The sequence below is a fragment of the Brienomyrus brachyistius genome, chromosome 18 (genome assembly GCF_023856365.1).
Source record: "Brienomyrus brachyistius isolate T26 chromosome 18, BBRACH_0.4, whole genome shotgun sequence".
Taxonomy (NCBI): Eukaryota; Metazoa; Chordata; class Actinopteri; order Osteoglossiformes; family Mormyridae; genus Brienomyrus; species Brienomyrus brachyistius.
In genome coordinates this window covers 14,821,397-14,842,503 of record NC_064550.1, presented here as the reverse complement: position 1 = coordinate 14,842,503, position 21,107 = coordinate 14,821,397, and the positions used below count along the sequence as shown (strand labels likewise).

Genomic DNA, 21,107 nt, shown 5'->3' with positions numbered 1-21,107 from the left:
ATCGTTAAATATGTCAGTAACTCCTGATGTAGAGCCAGAGGCGCCCGAATGATAAATAATTCACTACAAACACAAACACCAAAATTAAGGGAGTTTGAGTGGCCTACATAGTCTGCAGGAGCGGGTTCCACACGAAGGCGCCCTCTGGAATGCATCTGATGTCGTTGTTGTGGAAGCCCCTGTGAGACAGAGTCGGACTTCAGCCTGAGCATCGCAGTGACCCACGACACAGTGAACAATCACACCAGCACCCGTACGCGACTCATGAACGCCATGGAAGAGTCACGGAAGATAACAGTGAGTGCAAAGGGCTTCTGTGATAAACGAATAACAGGATTTGGTTACTCAAAGCAGGTGGGATCCGAGAGACTGCAGTATGAATTCAGATGACCAGATTACTAGCGTGACAAACCATAATCGGCTTCATCACTCCTTATTGCGGGGGGGTTAATAAAAAAGAGATGGGGTCTCATTAGCCTTTTATATCACCTCCAAGTAGCATTTGGGGGCCCTGTGGGTCGGCTGTTACCAGGGGCGATAGGTGTAAACATGGAAGGCTTAGCTCAGGTCAACACCCTGCAGCCTTGGTGTGTGACAGATCGTCCAGCATCATTAATAACGGCCAGTTCCATTTGTCAATTAATAAAATGTGGTTCTAGAGCGACTGTTTCTAGCCCTATTTGTCGGTCCCATAACAATCATTTTATAACCTTCGGTAGGAGAACAGACTCCGCGTAGCATGAAGCAGCTACTCTTTGGCGTCCGGCTGAAAAACTCGATGGGAAGCGCAGTGGCAGCGGAAGCAGGACCGGATTTTATCGGGGTGGGAACACTCACAGCTCCTGAAGTTTGGCCAGCGTCCTGATAGCGGCCGGGAACTCCTGCAGGTTGTTGTAGTTCAGATCCCTGGGAAGGAGACGGAGGACACAGGAGTGTGGGTTTCAGGTCAGGGGTGCAGATTGGGGCAGCTTGAAAGGTATAACAGCACAGACAGGAAGCCGGAACCTTCTCCACCGCATGCAAACCACCGGACACCCCCCGCAGCTTGCGTTTGAATTTTACGTTTTGAAACTGAAATGGCTGTACGTAAAAAAAACAGTTTCAATCAGCAAAATAAATACACATATCGTGAATCATCAGATTGACAATTCAGTAGAAACCTCTCACACATGCATTCAGCATCCTAGCAAGAAACTTTTGCATTACACCATTGACCTATGCCAAGAAAAACTATCGACACTACGCATAAATGCTTGCTTTTCCCAATGTTTATGTTTAAATGAACCAATTAGCAATCAGCAGTGGTGGGGGAAGGTTGGGGTGGGGGTAATTGTTTTTGTTGATAATTGGGTTTGTTTTGCCCAACAAACGCTTGCGCAGTTGAAAGGCAGGTGAACGTCTCCTTGTCGCCGTGACGACTTTGGCACAGGCTATCAAAGCAAAGCTGTGAATGCATCTCATTATCCGCGCAATTATGAGCCTTATCCTTCAGTGTTAAGCGTAAGCTTTCAAAACAGCCTAAATGTTTATATATCTGAGAAGGTTTTTGGCTCAATGCCAGCCCTTTTTAAACGAGTCCGGGAATTAAGCACTGCCGATCTTGGCTAACAGCCCAGGTGGAGTCAAACATTTGCTCTTCCGATAAAGGCTTCCTTTCCCACGTGTGAGGGGGTTAAACAATTATTCTAATTCACAAAGATGTGGGGTGGTGGAGGTTACCATGGCCAGGTATAACCTCCGGCCTGTAGGGGGAGCTAAAAACTGGCACTCAAGCCTAATTAGTTAACCTGTGCCTCCTAATTGGGTATGTCTGGATCCTCCGCAGGTTTTTGAAGATAGACTGATATCCACCTGAGATCCAGGCATCGCCTATCTTCAGCGTTAGAATCTCGGTTATCAGGAATAGCTGGTTTAACATTTCACTTAACTTTAGCCTCAATGAAGCACCCACAGGACTCATATTAAAAGTAGAGGAGGTTTATCAGCCTTATTTAACGTGTTTCATCAGACAGGAATGGCTTCAACTAACCGAAACCTGAAAAAGAGAAAAACGAATGGCTGTAAATGAGCTTTGCCCTCCGAGGCAGAGATGTCTGGTTTTGCTCTCCATTTGTTTAGAACATCAATCAGCCTTTCTGTGCCGGTGTTTTGAAATGTTTCTTTGATACAGCCCAGCCGGATAATGCTTTTCATTTCCTACAGCGACATCATTGTTTGGATCGGGGGCGCGATCCCACACTCGAGATGCCAGAAGAACTCGGGCCCAACAACAACACAAAGTGAGGCGAGCTCTGCACCATGGCCGGTCCGCTCTGAGGCGCATCCCTGGGCACTCCCAGACCCGCTTTCGGTGAACCAGCTGGACACAGATGGTACCCGGTCCGCAGAAGAGGCTTGCGTTACGCGTAAGTGATCGCACTCTTGTGGATTAGCGTGACATTCTGCCTTAATTACCTCGGGGATAGATGCTGTAATCAGATACGCGGCATGACCTCGTACTCGGACTGTTTTCTCTTTTTTTTAAATAAAAAAACCTAATTGTATTATCATAACTCGGTATTCAGCTGCACACATTTGAGCCAAGGCTTGAACCTTGAAATCACTGCTCCTCTCTCTAATGAGAACTGTGAACGGTTCGACGTGCTGACCCCAGGAAAGCAAAAAGTTACAAAAGCAAAACCAACACTTGTGGAAATATTGAATCTAATTTCCATGTGGAAAGGCCTGACTTCAAAGCAAAAGCCTCTACCTTGTTTCTCTTTGATATCAAGAGCGGATGTTAAACAGTAACGGAGTCAGCGGTGCTTTCTAAGAGGCTGCGATGGGATTGCGGGTGTTTTTTCATTGTTACCCTTCGTTATTGCTAACAGAAAATCTCTTTTCTTTTGGGTCCATATTCTGGGGCAAGTTTATTATTTCGAAGGCCCCATTCAAAAAGTCACCCCCCCGCCCTCCTCAGATATTCCAGAAACTAAATAAATAGCTAGCGGGTAGCATCAGAAGCTCATAGCATCTACTAAATGAGCTTTCACTTAATATTTTCTGTAGTGACTGTTTGTGGCCTACAGGGTCCAAACCACAGGGCTCCCATGCAAGTTTGTAGTTTGAGTGCTGCTGTCGATAATGCAGATTGCTGGGGAGGGGGTGGTAATTAATGTGTGAGGGGGGCTTAAGAGCCAAAGCATTTCTTTCTTTTGTAGAACACAGTTGCTATTATTCCACAGCACAGCCCTCAATGGCTTCATCTCCACGTCCATGTCTGTTGCCCTACATTTTCCCACCATCAGAAAATTCCTTCAAAAACTCCCCAAGCGGATGGCTTTAGCCCACACAGCGGATGGGTGTTCGTAATAGCGCTGAAATAAAGTGAAAAGCTGGGTGTGAGATCCTAGCGAGCTGAAACAGGTCATAAAATCGGGGGGGCACATCATTTTTTACACTTCAGTAGGTCATTAAAAAGCAGGTGTCAAGCACTCACTTTCCAGCAGACCACCATGCCTCTGGCTTGAGCTCGAGCCACCCCCCCCCCCCCCTTCCCATACTGATCTGACATCACAATCCAGCTGTTTTATGAGAACTTTCTCTGGTTCCGCGGTGCCCGTTTCGCTCAACATTTAAATTCTTTTGATGTGGAGAAGTACACCCTGACAGCTTACCGGCGGTGTTGCGGGATTTCGGCCACGATTACGAAGCCTAATTTGCATCTCCCCCCCAGGCCCGCCCCCCACTGGAGAGAACTTAATTTCACAATTCGAGTGTAAGCGCTTTGGGACGTTTTAGGTTATACTTAAGAATTCCATTCAAGCAAATTACCATTTCGCCACATCTGGAAAATTATGTTAAAGAAATTCCAAAGAAAGCACTCCCAGGACCCGAACCAAATACCTTCTGAGGAGCGTCTTTAAAGCCCTAAATGACAGTGCTACCTGCTGACCCATCGAAACGGGGATCGTGCTTTAACATAAAACGTCATATTATGCATTAGCTATGTCAGGATGCCATACTGAGACAATGATATATAACTGAGCAAGTTTTTTTCTTGTAAATTGAATTCATACAAGTGTCAGACAGAGTATAACAGTTTTGGTTTTAAAATAAATCTACCAGTTTTTTTAACTAGTGTAGTACACAGCGCAGCCTCCACGGACTGTAATATTTTCCTAGACTGCCTCTGAAAAGCCTCAGGATTTGACAGCCGTTCCTAAACACTTCGTTTCAGTTTGTATTTTTGTCAGTGATATATTTACGCATAAAATAGAAAAGATAAACCTCTTGAAACGGATATAGATGAATAGATATGGGCAAAGCCTCTGTTGAAGTCAGCAGCAGTTAGTGGGTAGCTGGTAACGCACCTTTATTTACAATGCCAGCACTGTGTGTGTGTGTGTGTGTGTGTGTGTACACGTGTACGATGCCTGCGTCTGGATGCACATCTGCCTGTTTCCTGCTCATTACTCAAACACAAGCTGCGCGAACCCTCACGGAAGAAACGGCATCGTGGGAAGCGTGTCTGATGTGCAGCCAGAATTATTCTGAGCAAAAGCACCGGAGATCCGGAAATTTTGTTCGTTGGAAGACTGTCGCAGTCCCGCCCCGCGATGCTGAATACCAGGCGCGGGAGACTGCTGTGTTTCCTTATGGCGGTCTGCCCGCGATCCGTGCACCGGCTCAGGTCGGCATAGCTGGATTTCATTTCAGAAATTCATATAAAAAATCTAAATAAATACTCACAGTGTCTCTAGATTGTGCAGTCCTTCAAAGCACGTCTGCCCGAGGCTCTGGATCATGTTGTTATGAAGGTGGCTAAACACAAACACGAGAAGACGTATTATTTCGGATTTTTACCCATATTCAGTTATAGATGAAGTAAAGTAAATTCACTTTGTAAAATGTAGTCGGGTTAATGTATAATTTCCGCACATTAAATGTTAAGTTTAAAAGTACTAAATATGAATTGTGTTTTGGAAGGGTATTACAATACTTTTGTACTTTTGTTTGTGTTTGATGAGCTAAAATACCAGGGACACCACAGGTACGTATTATATAGTGGTAAAGCACATATATAGACATGATAGTCATCCTCTTGATTTGTTTCAATAAAGGAGATTCGTTCCGCAAAAGACTTGGTTATGCAGTTAGTTAAAATCACAATTTTATAGCTTTTAGCACTGGCTAAGTACCAGCATTCTTGTTTAAAAGAAAATATTCATTATGTTTAGTTAAATTGTCCTATGTGAATCGGTCATGATTCATTATAACCAACCATCAGCCACTAGATGCTAACATACCTGTTATGAACTCTGATCTAGATGATGAATGTTAAAATTTTTGTTCATTACTTTTATGCCATGAATAGTTTTGTTTTATTGGGGCTATATGGATGTATATTTGGCCAAAATGTAGAACAGCACACGTCATGCAATATGCCCAGTGTGTAGATGCAGAGTGTGTCAGGGTGGGGGGGGTGTCAGATGTCCATCCATCCATCTAGATGATCATGGGCATAATTACGGGGCGGTGGGGGTTATAGTAACTAGGGATGGGCAGATCCACATTTTTTCAGTTCCGATCAGATTCTGATACAGATTCTGATACAGACTCCGATACCAGAGTTCTTTCTTTAATCCATCCATTTTCCAAACCACTTCTCCTACTGGGTCGCGGGGGGTCCGGAGCCTATCCCGGAAGCAATGGGCACGAGGCAGGGAACAACCCAGGATGGGGGGCCAGCCCATCGCAGGGCACACTCACACACCATTCACACACACATGCACACCTACGGGCAATTTAGCAAGTCCAATCAGCCTCAGCATGTTTTTGGACTGTGGGGGGAAACCGGAGTACCCGGAGGACTCCAAGCTTGTGATTGGGTAGTGGGCCCTCCCCCCATGGAGCTGAACATGTCACGTAACAAATCTGGGTCCTTGACCACGATAGTACCTGCTCCCTAGGGAGAAACATTTTTGAGACGTTGACAGAGGAGAACCTACAGCACCACCAGGCTGGAGAGGTTCCGGAATGCGCCGTCAGGGATGTGCATGATGCGGTTGAGTGCCAGTGTCATGGCCTGCAGGGAGGGCAGCCGACTGAGGGCTCTCACGGGAATCTCCGCCAGCACGTTGTCATCCAACCACAGGTGCCTCAGCGAGCGCAGGCCCGAGAAGGTCTGCTCGGGAACCTCAGAGATCAGGTTGGCATCCAGGCGCCTGCATGCAGACAGGGAGTGCACCAGTAACGAGAATGTTATCCAGATGTTCCTCGGCCATCTCTGAACAGTCAACAACCACACGGCCTCAGAGGCGTCAGGAAGAGCGATGAACTTAGATTCAGCATGAGCTCCATAAACAAATAAGGTTTTTGTAGCATTTGACCCCCCCCCCCCCCCCTAAAAATGGTGAATAAACTTGTTAAAAGAAATCAACAAACACATCTTGGGCCATCTTTTTCCTGAACATTCTCTGCCCTTTGCAAACCCCAGCTCAGAATGTCCTAGACAGAAGGGCCACGAATTTGAGGGAAGTTCCTGGGTTCCTGTCCTGCCCTGTCCTGATATGCATTTTTGTTTGCTTTATCCTTCATTTTCTTTACATGCATGGAATTCTTATTAGGGAACAAAAAAATCTGCATGAGAAACTGGCAACAATTGCTGTGAGATCTCCTATAGAATCCTCTGTTGTGGGTGGGAAGGATTGAACCTCTTGGTATTTGTGCTACAGTAATTATGCAATTAAGCCCCCCCCCCACTGCATACCACTTTTTTTTCAGTTCCCTGTCCTCTTTATGTAACTTGCAGTTCCAGGGGGTTCCTGGGGGAGGCGCTCTGTGATTTATTCCTAGGCTAATTGCCCTATCTTTACACCATCAGAGCATGCTTATCCTGGGGCGGGTGGAGGCACGCGCGTGTGGCGACGAGCTTCACGGGGGCCATACCGGCAAGCTGTACAGGTGTTCCTCCCACCCGGTACCTAGTGAAAAAGAGCAGCTTGCCAAGAAAGTGAAATATAATTACTTGAGGGAAGATGGCTTTAAGAACACCATGAAAGAGAAAAGATCTCCCCGCCCTGCAGTACTACACTCCGCAGAAACGACACAATAGTCCCGACCACATTAAGGCCTCGTGAAAAACCAATAGCTATTATCATTCTGTCAGCCGCTTGCTGGTGCAAGGCTTCCCCACCCTTGTGATTTTGTATAATTCTGCACCAACAGGCAATTTCAGCAATTTCATGGTTTCAGTTTTGAAGGAGCTGCTGATTTATTTCACCTTTGCCACATTTAAACCCACAGGAGAAGCGAACCAGTGTGCTTTTGGCTCTGTAGGAGTCCTCTGGGAGTTCTGGAATATTCTGCGTTTATCGAGGAAAGAGAACCAAGAGAGACTGGAAGAGCATGGCAGCGTCTGGATCTAACTGGAGGAGCAGGACAGAGGATGGGGGCTGTCTGTCACCACAAAGTCCTGTCTGTGACTCTGTGGCGACGTTTCTACACCCTGATGATTCCGCGACAGAGACGAATGGCCCCCCCAGCCGTGATATATGGCTGCCCCCCGACCCTCTTCAGATCACTCTGTCCCTCTGCACTCCACATAATGGATGAGCTTGTCACACTGAACAAGAACATAAAAATGTCAGATTTCAGCGCATTTCTGACTTTGACCCCCTGGAAGATTTATTCTGCTCGCCTGCATGCTGGGGGGGGGGGGGGGGGGGGGAGATAGGGGGGTTGGGTGATGGACCCGGAGGGAGCTTGTTGAGAAACTTTATTCGACGCGCGACAGCTTTTATTAGAGGTGATAAGTAAGATAAAATAGCTCTGCAGCAATGTCAGCTCTGTTCCAGACCGCTTTCATCGGCCTTCGAGATCTGTCGACATCAAATTCCCCGAATGTAAATGTTTTGGCTCTGCCAACACCTACCCACCCCCCCACAATGAACACTCAGGGAATGCTGGGAAGGTTGAGGTGCTCTACATGCCCCCCCCCCCCCCCCAGAATCCCCTTTCAGCCGCGTGACCCGCGCCAATATGACGCCAATGGTGTGCGTTCAATCCTGGTCTGCCTCATTCCAGGAACCTGAGGTGAAAGGGGCACACAGGAACGTCCACGCGCGGAAAAGAGGCCGGAGAAACTGAAGGATCCCAGCGGGATTCCTTCTCCGTCTTTGAGGAAGACGTGTTTCCCCTCTCTTGCCCTCGGATTTTTGACAGTATAAAGAGTGCAGATGCGTTCAAATTCAGCAACGGTGCGGCACCTTTAAACTGTCGAAACACGATAAAAAAAATAAAAAAAAAACAGAAAAGAAAAGATGTTGATGTGCTTATCAGACGTTCTGGTGGTCTTCCAACAAAAGCCGTCTGCGTTAGGAAGAAAAAGCAAGAGCAGACGATAATCAGAGACAGCGTTCGGCACGCGGCTTTCCTTAGCTGCTCCGACATCAGTCCCGCATCTCATAATTACAGCTCAAAGGCAATGAATAAAAAACTGTCGCTTTGAGAGCACTATCTCTCTCCCAGGTGTTTGCCAGGTATTTAGAGCGACTGTTTTTCTCATGCTGAACTCGAGTCCGCTTGTAGGATTTTCGTCTTTTTTCTGGGAGTCTTCCCAAGCAGATGAAACAGACGAGATTAATACGTGTGTATCTTTCATAAGACTAAAGAATTTACAGACCTTATCTTAAAAGGCTGCCAAGGACTATCCGCCTATATTGTTATTTTCGGTCTAAAGCGGTTGTCTGTCAACAGAAATCTCTCTCCCATTCACAGACCTGACAAACTGTTTTTCGGTCTTAAAAAATGTTTTTCAACCAACTGTGTTCAAACTGCAGCAGGATCGTAATCTTTCCAGCTTTATCTCGGTCGCATTCTGACGGAGCAGGGCTAGATCACCTCGATGTGATCTTTGCAATGCCCTGGAAACATGAACTATACTTTGAATCCGCGTTAAAGCCTGGAATTCTGTTTGAGATGCGGTGGCTTTAATGCGAGTGGGGAAATGGCTTTTTTATTGCAGTTTTTGGAATGCTACAGTGTGTACAAGGCCCCGCGGATCAGCCCGCGGGCTAGATTCTGTTTCTTTGATTATTATTTTTTAAGAGTCAGAAGGCACCGCGAAGACCGCAGAAATAAGACGTCACCATAGATCTTCTAAGAAGACTGACACTTTTAGGACTGTTTCTTGCCGCGCTGATGGTTGTCCACTCTGTATACTTTCAATCTACACACCGTAGTTTATCTTCTATTGTATGTATTGAAGGATAGTTGTCCCGTTTACTACAGCCTAATTAAATCCAGGAAACAAAGTAATCTTTTATCCTATTTCTAAAAGCTGACAGTTTGCCTTCCACACCCAGCGCTGGTCTATGAAGCTCAGAGACTCATGCTTCCAGTTAATCATTTGTTTCCTGCAATAGTTGGTTTCAGGTCCAAACCTGCTAGAGGTGTTCCAGGTGCTCTTTTGTAGCAAAAACCATGAATAAAGGCTGACAGCTTCACTTCCAGCGGTATCACTGAAGGGGAAAGGTTGAGTTTGAACACTTGCATAGACTCATAGATGGGTTCCTCTCTTGAGTAAGGGGACTGACAGAATCTATAAGAGGAACTGTTGTAAAGTACAAGAAGCTATTGCAGCGTTGAGTTCTGCCTCAACACTAAAATCTTATGGCATTTGTACTCCGCATCTGCTAGCTGGTACATGTTTAATTTAAGAAACACATTCTGAATGCAGCCCAAATGACCACATATTTTTTTTTTGTGGAATTAAATAATTTTGTTTATGCTAGATCATCTTACTCAGAAATTTCTTCAAAGCACATTTATGCATGTGATGTATGTAGACTTGACAAAACAAAATTAAATCAGAGAGGAAAAAAATAAGATTTCATTCAAATTTCTATAAGGAAATCTGCTTGCAGTCTATTGTTTTAATCCTGATTTAAGTGATTTCACAAACTGTAGATTCCTGCATAGGAATGACATCACAAGCCATTGATATCAATGCTTGGCTGAATAATTTCTCCCAGATTTCACCATGACTAACTGAATTAGTCTACAGTGAGTTCACGCATCATTAAGGATGGAGACATTTCGTTATGAGATCTAAAAAGATTTTTAATTTTCTTTTTGAAATGAAACTGAATACACTAGTGCGGGTACATTTTAATTAAGCGAAACTGCAAATATTTCGTAAAGTGCAGAAATATCTACCCTTACGATACGAGATTTCAGTGTCTTCTGGATCACCGATCACCTATCACCTATCCCCTTTACCCCCAATCCACCAGTCTGACTGTATTCTTTTAAGCGTTCAATTTTTCATTGCCTTTTTGATGTGCTAATTAGCATGATAGTTAGTGTGCACAAATCTCACCGCGGTATGACGGAACAAGCTGTCTATGCACACCTCCCACAATGCTCCAGTGTAGCGGCTTCCCCCTCAGCCCTCCTTTCATCAGGTGCCAGAAGATGTCCTGATTTTTTTTAATTATATAAGTGCTACTATGATTTACAGGTTATCATTACCTAAAATGACACATCCCGTAAGTGAAGACGGCCTTTAAAGTTCGACTTCGTAGCTGCTTTAAATGTGAAGTACCATTCCCGCTTTATTGGTTTAAAGGCGAAGTAAGCTTGCCTGGATCCTGGCCATTTCAGCAGAGCTTCGAGGAAGGTCTGGCTGTTACTCAGTGGTTAAGGAGGAGCAGCAACCTTTGCTCCATGTGGAAAACTATGTTGGTGGCAGGCGAAATGAATTTGTTCTGCCTCAGATGTCACGAAAACATCCTTGCGGAAGGTAAACAAACGCATCGGACTGCTTTACAGGGAGTCCATTCATAGGATAGCGGATGAACAGCACGACACACTGGATGCTAACGTCTACGGTGTATTAACAAGGCAAACTCGGATAATCCCTGGAATGTGGGATTGCAAATAACGGAGCGAGGCCGGATCCTTAGCCGGGACCTTTGGTGGGGTAGCGGTTAGGGGAGTAGGGCCCAAAGGCTGCACTGTCACTGGGGGGTGCGGGGTAGCTGGAATGCTAGAGGAAGGGAAAGAAGCTGCCGGAATGTGGCCCCTTTCACAGCTCATTGCCGACGTCTGCCCAGGGGGAAGTGGCCACGCTACGGTGGCTGCTAGGTTTGCCTCCTCCAGATGCAGACTTCCCGCTCCTTCCTGTGGCTCGGTCCTGCGTCCGGCTCGGTCAAAGCCAATCCTGGACGACCCCATAAGCGATTTGAGCACCAAAAAAAAAAGGAGCCCTCAGACTTTGGCTCCAAAAAAGTAGGGTTTGGAAGCCGAGGGCTTATACGGGACTTCCTTCAGAAGGAACTACACAACGGAGAAGAGGAGACTGAGCCAGGGATAGGGAATGAGCAAGCGACGCTGTGTGTGTGTGTGTGTGTGTGGGGGGGGGGGGGGGGGGGGGGGGGGAGCTTCTCCTCAAAATGCTCCCAACATCTGGGACCATCTGAGACGGAGGTCGGCTCAGATGGAGCACTGTTGCTGCCTTGTAACACCTGTTTCACCATCAGCCCGCTCACCATAAATCGCGAACCCGATCTTCCCCAACGGTAGAAGCTTAATAAAGGTCTTAGCGGTCTTAATAAGCCCATATGAATAACCCGGTTTTCCGGTGCTGGCTTTGTTGGAGGTTCCTGCCAAGGGTTACCTCATCGCGGGATTACAGTAACAGGCAATCGTATCCATGCTCCACATTATTAGATTTGATATCAAATACTAGACGAGTTATTGTGTTACCCAAGCGTTTGACAGCTTGCTTTCATGTATGGGGAGTGTTATTTGATTTCTCTTTTGTTGCATTCATTTCTCTCCTGCCATCCAGTAAGAGGTAAACTTAGCAGTCATGATATCCCCCCCCCCCCCCCCCCCCCCCCCCACCGCCCTCGCACAAGCATGAGGATTATGACAGTGTACCGGATGAGCTATTGGCTCCCAGGCTTGTGACTCAGGTTCTTCCGTTCCCAAGGTCCCTCCCCTATCCCACAACCCTCTGTTTATTGATTTATGGCGTCCCTTGCCACGTGGGTACACTGAGAATTTGGGGGTGGTGGTCACACACTGACACGCCGATTGAGTGTTTCCTGGGCCGAGGGGCAGGTCCTGGGCCTGCAGCGGATGTGGCGCCTGTGTTTATTGCATCTATCGCGATTTAGTAAGTGCATCGCTATGACCACCGTGCGACAGCTGCGTGCTCTTTGCTGCAGCTGCTGGACACTGGCGGATGAGCTTGAATTTCCGCCAGGGGCCCTCGGTTTTTTTTGAGCTCGATGTCACATGCTTCCCCTTAACGGTGACATATTCCGTACATGTTAAATATATCTTTGTTTCCAAAGAAGCACTTCAACCCCTCCCACCCTCTTCAGGCAGAACATGATCCTCTGAGGCTTCATGCAAAACCCCTGAGCTGAAAGCGGAGCCAGCAGAGCAGAAGCTGTAGCCCGAGGGAATGGGCCTGCTACTCACAGTGACAGCAGGTTGGGCAAATCCCATGGAACCTCGCTCTGCAGCCTCTCCAGATGGTTGTTTTGTAGCATCCTGGAATGGAGAGAAGCACCAATGCAGATTAGATGCAGTACACGAGCTTGGCAAACAATGGCTAACTATAATCTGCTGGTTTCCAATTGGTCCCATGGTGTAATGGTTGACTCTCTGGACTTAATCTGGTGATAAATCTTGGTGGAACCTCGGTGTCTCTCAGTGGTGAACTACGCCTGTGGTAGGTTGTTGGGTCTAATATCAAGCTCATTAGAGTAGTTTTCCCTTTGGCTCCCAGAGCAAATGTCTCCAAGGACTTTACTCTGCTTTATCAAAAATACTTCACTTCGGATAAAAGCACTAGCCAAATAGGCAGTTTTATTGAGAAGCACTGAGTACCTGTGACTTGTTTTTCTAAACTTCACTGCAATATATAACCCTAATCACACTGTCAGAAGTGTCTAAATAAAAAACAGAATAAAGTTGCTGAAGCGTGTGAAGATAGAGGGGGGGTAAGGGGGCTGGTGAAGTCATGGTGTCCCGGACCAGCCTGTTCCAGGCCTCACATTTTTACTGAGCTGTCCTCCTTTAATTAAATGATTTAGAGACAGTTTGTTATTTACATGAAGGGAGCTCAGACTTTGCTCCAGACTTCAATCAGCGGGTGAGATATCATTTCATCCCTCGGACTGGAGTCAGTTTCAGAAGGAAATGAGAGAACCAGAGGAAGAGTCAGGCCATGTGAGAAGAAAGGGGGTAGAGAGAAAGCTGGTGTGGGGGTTTTGGGGGGGGGAACTCCTTGGGTGGGCTGTTGATGTCACACACACAGAGAAATAAAGGGGAAGAGGAAGCTGACACAATGAGGTCCGGCCTGCCGAACAATGTAAATAATCACGCCGCAAGACATGCAGGATGACAGAGGGAATTACACAGCGGACGGCTTCATCGCAGCCAATCAAGGATGACACGCGGAAGCGGCCCCCCCTTCCAGATTTGGCCGGCGAATCGTCACCCCAGAACACAGGGGCTCGACCTCAAAGAATGAATTATCTTACAAATATGTGCCAAGGACATCCTGTCTGGATCCAGGGACGGAAAAATGAGTTTTGACAAAGGGGTCTACTGTCGAGGAATCTCACAGTACATTTCCTACTTTTTATTTGTATTTCTTGGTCAACAGGCTGAGTCAGTGTCACACTGAGCCTTGACTCAATGAAGCCAGACCCTCAAAGTGGTCAACATGGTCAGCTGTGGGACTTTTTGACCACGGAGAAGAAAAAAATGGGAAATTGTGTTGTCGGGACACAGCGAAGACAGAGAGAGGTAACCGGAGCAAGCAGCTGTTTGTCTGACCTTCTGGCAACGGGATATTAATTCATTTTCCAGGGGTCTGGTCTTAGGCTGGGGTCCTGTCCATGTCGCCAAAGTCAGCAAGAAAGTTATTTGTTGAACACACGTTTGATGTGGAGGCCAATAGGGAACTCTCTCTGAAATGGCAAGATGGCCACCCCACACAAAACAGCTTCGAGGCCCCAGAACCGTTAAGGGTTCTCCAGGTTCTCATGTTCTTTTACTCCGGCTCCACCTGTTGCTTCTCCTGCCATCCTTAATCGCACCTCCCATAACAAAAGCCGCCCCCCCTCCGCCCCTTTCCCACACAAATAAGAGCCATTAACATTGTAGATGATATTCCCATTCCATACAGCTTTGGTCTCGTCTGGGAACATCCGGTTTGGGGTTTGACGAAAAGGACACTGTTTCCCCCAGCTGGGTTGGATCTGAGGCGCACAGGAGCAGGTAATTAAGTCTCACCCCTCCCCCCCCCCCCACCCGGAAGGTGAGCAGGGAAAGCAGGGGTTGTGTTTATGTACCTTAAGGCCTAAGATGGAATGTGACTAAGAGCAAACATCCTCATGAAATTAAACTGTATTTTCTCAAGTACAAGCACAGGAACATTGGAATCTAGCAGTTTTCTCATATCCCATCTTACTCTCCTCCCTAAAACACACACAGGGAGTTAAGGACCTTTGTGAAAGACCCAAAGGAGATATGGCTACACTGCCAAGCATGGGATTAGAACCACCAACCTTCTGATTCCACATATAGAGGCATAACCCACTGAGCCACACACCAATCAGCTCCTGAGCTCAATGAACTTCTTATAGAAAAATAAAAACGCTTTTGTAGTGTGACGTGGTCAAGCTGCTATGCCACAACTGAGTCTTCACCCGCACCTGCAGGGGCCAGGTCCTTCAGCGAGTGACCGTACACCTGTAGGTCTTCCTTGGAGGACACTGGTGTGAGCATGCTGTCCTACTTTTAATTCAGACACACACAGGAATTTTAAAGAGAAACAGCTTCCTTTGCTGCTGAATTGGAGAAGCTTTAGATTTGCACAGTAGTTTATTGTTACGCGGCTGGAAAACACAGCTTAGGATCATATTTAATAATGACAGCAATACACTGTTGTACGCCAAAGACTGTGTCTTTATACACACATGCCTGCTTAAATATGTTTTCCAAACCTACGAATTGTAATCTACTGTTACATCAACAATTAAATTAGTAAAAATTGTGGTTTTTTTTAAGAGCAGTGGGAGCCCCAAATTTTTATGAGGTATTTGTATATGTTATTCGATCACATCTGTATACATTTTGCTAATACACATTACATGTCACATTTGGGGGGCGGCATGGTGGTGCAGTGGTTAGCACTGCTGCCTCACACCTCTGGGACCCGGGTTCGAGTCTCCGCCTGGGTCACATGTGTGTGGAGTTTGTATGTTCTCCCCATGTCGTCGTGGGGTTTCCTCTGGGTACTCCAGTTTCCCCCCACAGTCCAAAGACTGGCTACTTGGAGTTGCTAAATTGCCCGTAGGTGTGCATGTGTGAGTGGATGGTGTGTGAGTGTGCCCTGCGATGGGCTGGCCCCCCATCCTGGGTTGTTCCCTGCCTTGTGCCCATTGCTTCCGGGATAGGCTCTGGACCCCCCCGCGACCCAATAGGATAAGCGGTTTGGAAAATGGATGGATGTCACATTTGCAGAGTAACAGGTAACGGTCCAAGTACTTTGGAAGGAGGTTTACTGGTAAGTTTGAAATAACCTCAGAGAATGCTAAATAGATGAGCTGACCTCAACAGTGATATCACTATATCTAGATGGGGACCCAGAGGTCTCAAGGTCAAATTCTTCAAAAGGAGCTAATGCTTCAGCCTGAATCTTAGGTCGGCTTCACCAGTGCAGTATCAGATTTGACGTCCAATCAAAATTTGATTGTCTTCCAATCATAAAATGATCCAAAAATAACAACAATTTGATACTTACAGAACTTTTAGGTTGTAGAGTCCTGAGAAGACCGTGCCAGGGATCTGCTTCAGGTGATTTCCAGACAGTCGCCTGTGGAGATATATGAAGAAGCGGTCAGGTTCCATGGTTTGTGGTCAACAGTGATGTTTTTAGCAGAAGGTCTGGTTTGGCTTTGACAGTAGGGATGGGGGGGGCTCAGGCGAGATCATGGTAGAGAGGGGTGTGGCTCTGGTTCCTCAGAAGCTGGAGATGTCCCAGCCCACCTCCTCCATGCTTTGCTGTCAACTCACTCTGTCCCATGTGAATGAAAAACTGCACGAGTGGTTTTCTGCAAAGAGCGTCGGATGGAAGTAAAGTTTCATAAATTCCACCAAGAATTTTCAATCAATTTTTTTTATAGGAATGCATTTATTTAGCAGCCACCTCTATCCAAAGGAACTGGCGTCAAGGGTCTTGCTCAAGTGGCCAATGGCAAAACCACTCTGAAGATTTAGAGGCTTGAACCAACGACCATCTGTTCACAGGTGTAGAGTTCCAACCTGCTCACCCCACATTGGATTCTCACTGATGCACATTATCTATGAAAACTGTATGAATGCAATATGAATTCCTTGAAAAGCCAAAACTGTTAGAGATGTCGCATGCAACTACGGGAAGTAGTTTGTCTTGCAGTGGCCATGATTTCTATGCTGGTTGCTCAATGTAGGTGCATAGTGTGAGATGTCAGTCATTCCTCCTTAGCACAGAAACTAAGCTGATGGCAATGAAGCCTGATGGTGCTCGCTTGGTGTGATTTCTAAATTGCTCCAAGACCATGGCATGACGTTGGAGGCCGTTTCTCACCTAGGAGCCCTGCTGGGATACAGAGTCAAGGCTAGTTTTGAGAAAACATGCGCCGTCGCAGCTGTGAAATCAGCCCGTTTTTGCTAATCAGTTTGTTTATTAAACAAATCACCTACAAACCGTTTGTATCTATTTGTGGTTTGAGCGCTGTCCAAATGCTGTCCTGACCAATGTGCTGGAATCACAGATTTAACAGGGGCCGGGTCCATTGATGTGAGGACCACCCAAGGCTCCCCCACCCCTCCCCCCCGCCAGTCCATCATAAAACAGCACCCAGAGTGGTCGGTACGATGCTTCTTTCGCTGATGTCACAGATTTTTTACTTACAATTACTTACTTTCCTAGGCATACAAATATAAGACATAATGCTTTATTTAGAATTTAGTGATCAGTGGTCATTGTTAACCCATATGTGACTTTCGTGACATAGCAGGGGGCAGCTAATTCAGCGCCCAGGGAGCAGTGCTTGGGGCGGTACCTTGCTCAGGGTACCTCAGTGGTGCCTTACTGGTCGGGGATTCGAACCAACAATCTGCACTTCCCTAACCGATCTTTATGATTTAAAGATTCCCTTTTGGCTCGATATTTGATTGTAAATGTTGAATAAAAAATTTGTATTAAGTGCAAACGATAAGCTGAGTGGATCATTTTCTGAGGGATCAGTTGATCATCTAAATAAAGTATGAATGAGCTCCCAGAATGAAGCCTGATGTAACACAACAGTATCCAACACTAGGAAAACAGGCACATCCTGAAAAGAAATAAACCTTGATTTGCATGAATACAGATATATTGTTTTTTGCATATTCTTTGTAACATACATAGAGATGAGGCTCTATGGCATCTGGAACCAACTCCAGTGTAGGATCAGCCATTTATCCTATAACCTGCATTAAGAGCCTTCCTCAAAGGCCCGACACAGATTTGGAAATTGGCCCACGGCTGAGATTTGAACCAACAACCTTCCACTCACAAATGCTGAGGCCTAACTCACTGAGCAACACACCACACACCAGCCCTTGCCCCTTAAGGATGGAGTGTGAGACCGCCTCTCCATGCCAGACCACAGACTGTCGGCTCCCTTTTCCAGGAAGACCTTTGGCAGGGATCGATCGCACAGCCTTCCTCTGAGGTGTCGGGCCCTCAAGTCCTGCTGGTTTGATGATTCACCTTGAGAGAGGGATAGTGATGCTCTGACATGGGTGTTGAATGAATCGCTCAGAGATCAGGCTGCTCAGGCACTGCCAAAATGCCCAGAGTGTTGACTGACAAAACTGGACTACATTCCCACTGTGACCAACCAGTGAGTCATTTTGGAGGGAAACTGAACTGTGTTCTAAAGGAACAAAGTAAATCTTCTTCAGGACACTCAATTACAAGATTACAAGTTAGGTGCTCTTTCCTGTCAAAGCGTTTTATTTATTCACTAAATGGATCATATCTCAGCATGAATGCAACAATTTTTTAAAATTGCGCTAAGGCGGCCAGATTAATAAGTGAAGAAAGTTGCATAGTGAATTTGGTTTCAACAGCCTGTGGCTGTCACTGGACTCACATGGCTGGTAGACTTTGTTTTCCAGTTCATTATAGTTTAGACTTTGTGCATCCATGTAGATATTTTAATCAAAGAGTTTTAAATATACTCTTAACTCAATATTATCTTGATTACAGCAATAACACAAGTGGGAAAAAAAAAGCATTACTCATATACCTTAAATATTTTTTTCCAGTCCAAAAATGCGTAAACAAACTTAAAACACATGGAATTTCAGATGTCCTTGGATAAATGAAGAGCGGCTCACACGGATGATTCCCATGGGGGAAAAATGTTTCATTTCCTCTTCAATATACTTTTCTTTTTTTTCTAGGTTTCAAGTTGTTGAATCAGATTCTTAAAAATTGGGGGGTTTCAATATCAAAGAGTAAAGAAAACCCAGAACACCTTTAATTTTTTATTATTATTATTATTATTTTAATTATGGGTTTGATTTTCCAAAAATGTATCAAGAGCACAAATTAAAGAGAGCGGTCTGAAGTAATCTTTGTGTCTTTGAGCTTGTGCAGCTCCTAAAAAATAACTCAATCACTGTTCTGTTTCAAAGGTGTGTTGGAGCAAGCGGAACATATGCCAGGAATGAAAATTTTAAAATGTAATAATGGCAATAATTTTTTAAATACCTTTTTTCAATGTGTTTACTTGCACCACATTTGCACCAGATGTGGGTTATAGTACGGAAAATGGAGAGAAATTATTCTCAGTAAAATCCTTTTGGAGTAACAGCCAGAAATAATAATGCAATGTTTCACTGTGTTTATCTTCTTTTAAGGTGTGTAAATAACCATCAAGGGCAGGCGGATCGACTGCATCACACCCTGCAGGCTGACAGGTCATATACAGAGACATGGGGTCCCAGGTTTTACCTTTCGGGCCTCTGTGCTTTTGTGTTGACCCCCACTTCAGTGTAAGTGGACCATGTGATCATGTCTACACGATAATAGCCAATAAGAGAGAGATATAAAGACAACCACTGAGCTTGTCACCACAGTCAGGCTTAGGCCCACAGGGGAGACACAGCTCCAACATCCGTGACTGTAGCACAGCCCCCTGGACCTTCGCTCGGAATGGGGACTCGCAGCCTTCGGGAATGGTTAGCATTAAGGCACTCTGTGTCGGCCATCTTACTTTCATTAATCGCACCATTGGCAGCCAAAGTACCATAAAGCTTAATCATACATTCTTTTAAATTAAGGTTGTTTGTGGTGGAATGATTTTATCCCTAACGGGGGGGCGGAGAGCATCTTGATAAGCTCCACTGTGGGGAATCTATACTCCCTCCTGTACCTACATCTGCTAGGATGATAACCAGAAGTTCAGGCTCTCAGCAGTCCAGAAGCATCTTTTTAAGGGTTTGCTCTACCGCAATGAACGTTTTGTCGGTTTCTCCTGTTGGTCTTCCTCTCTTGAGCACTCTTCCTTACATGCGTATAAAGCGGAAACTGACTTCAGCTAAAGCTAAATCTGCTGCACTGTGTCTTAAAAAGAAACCGCTTTGCCGTAATCGAGTGCAGCTGCCTGTTCCGTGTTCGCATATGGTCGTAGTCTAATCAGCTCGTTAAACATTTTTAAATGGACCCATCGAGTGTGGAGATGCAGTTTCTGGGATTCGGTAAAAAATACGGAGCACGAGTACAATGTACTAAAGCAAAGGGGAAGCAAAGAGAGCAGAATGATGTTCTGTAAACTTCACCAACAAACGACAGAGATAATCGGTTCCTTACCCTCCGAAGTCAGAAAGAACCAATAAATGGTATAGTGGCACTTAAGGGCTGTGTTGTAAAGGAAGTCATGTAGGACGATTCTAAGAACAATGGATTTGTTTCACATCAAAATCAAGCATGTTTCTAATTCAGGAATTTCAGAAAAATACTGTGACTTGCACGGTGTGTAGTTAATGAAAGCATGAATATATAGTGTGTGGGTAATGAAAATACATATATAGTCGTTTTTCAAAGAACCCCAGGCATGTGTCACATTAACTTAATGCTGTGAGCTTGTGAGAGTTAAAGGAGAGACTGACCAGCTGCATTTTTTTGAGTGATTCTGCTCCAGTGCTTTTAAAATACCCTTTGTCAGTGATTCGAGGCTGACCCCAGTTATGAGAATATTTCGCCGGTCGTTTTCAACTCTGGGGGAGATGGTGACCCAAGCACAGCAGAGTGGGGTGGACGGATCTGCGAGAGACGTCAGCAATGATGCCGTCGGACAAGCGGGCGACGGGAGAGTGGAGTGCTGGGGTCAGCCAGACTTGAGGCTGGGAACGACCCGGATAACTGAGCTCATGGAAAATGGGAGCGGAACGAGGCACAGAAAACAGCAGTTGATTGCAACACATGTTTTCTCTTAGAAAAAGAGAAAGAAAAAAGAGAAAGATAATCGGTTAGGCAGATAGTATCAGATAAGGATGGGTGACTCCAGACTCCTTGCCCCCCCCCCCCCCCACCCCAAATCTCAGCCTTGGGTTTATTGGAGATTGTGGAGTGATAAAACATCTCAGAGAATAAAGAGGGCTTATCTGCGACATGAGCCAGGGTGTGAATTTCATGTTGCCGTTTACCCACCGTGACTGTGTCGACGGACCATACCAGGGTGTGGGGGCGCTGAGTCTGCTGGGGGGGGGGTGTCTTCACGGTTGCCTGTTCACAATAATTCAGTTCGGTTTATTTTTATATAGTGCCTTTTACAGCACAGTCGGCCCGAGGCACAGCATTGTGTGGCAATGCATTATGACGTCGTTTTTACTGCGTGGTGCATGAAACAGGTATGAAAGGAAAAAGGGAAGAAAGCCTTCCAGAAGACAGTGGAGGAGAGGAACCAAGAAGTCATGAGCAGGTAGAAAGAAAACCACTGGGGGGGTCCAAGGTCGCCTGGCTGCCCAACCCCCTGCATATTATAAGGAAAATACTCCAC

The 21,107-nt window shown here is 45.9% G+C and overlaps 1 protein-coding gene across 1 annotated transcript in view; it reads right to left on the bottom strand.

Annotated features, from left to right (window-relative positions):
- LOC125713165 (leucine-rich repeat-containing G-protein coupled receptor 6) overlaps positions 1-21,107 on the bottom strand; it is a 75,049-nt gene that overhangs the window by 11,704 nt on the left and 42,238 nt on the right. Inside the window, exons 3-8 of the mRNA XM_048984106.1 lie at positions 15,815-15,886; positions 12,478-12,549; positions 5,991-6,206; positions 4,732-4,803; positions 838-906; positions 108-179 (exon numbers count right to left, since the gene is read on the bottom strand). Coding sequence (XP_048840063.1) covers positions 108-179; positions 838-906; positions 4,732-4,803; positions 5,991-6,206; positions 12,478-12,549; positions 15,815-15,886 — 573 coding nt within the window. The remainder of the gene's footprint in view (positions 1-107; positions 180-837; positions 907-4,731; positions 4,804-5,990; positions 6,207-12,477; positions 12,550-15,814; positions 15,887-21,107) is intronic.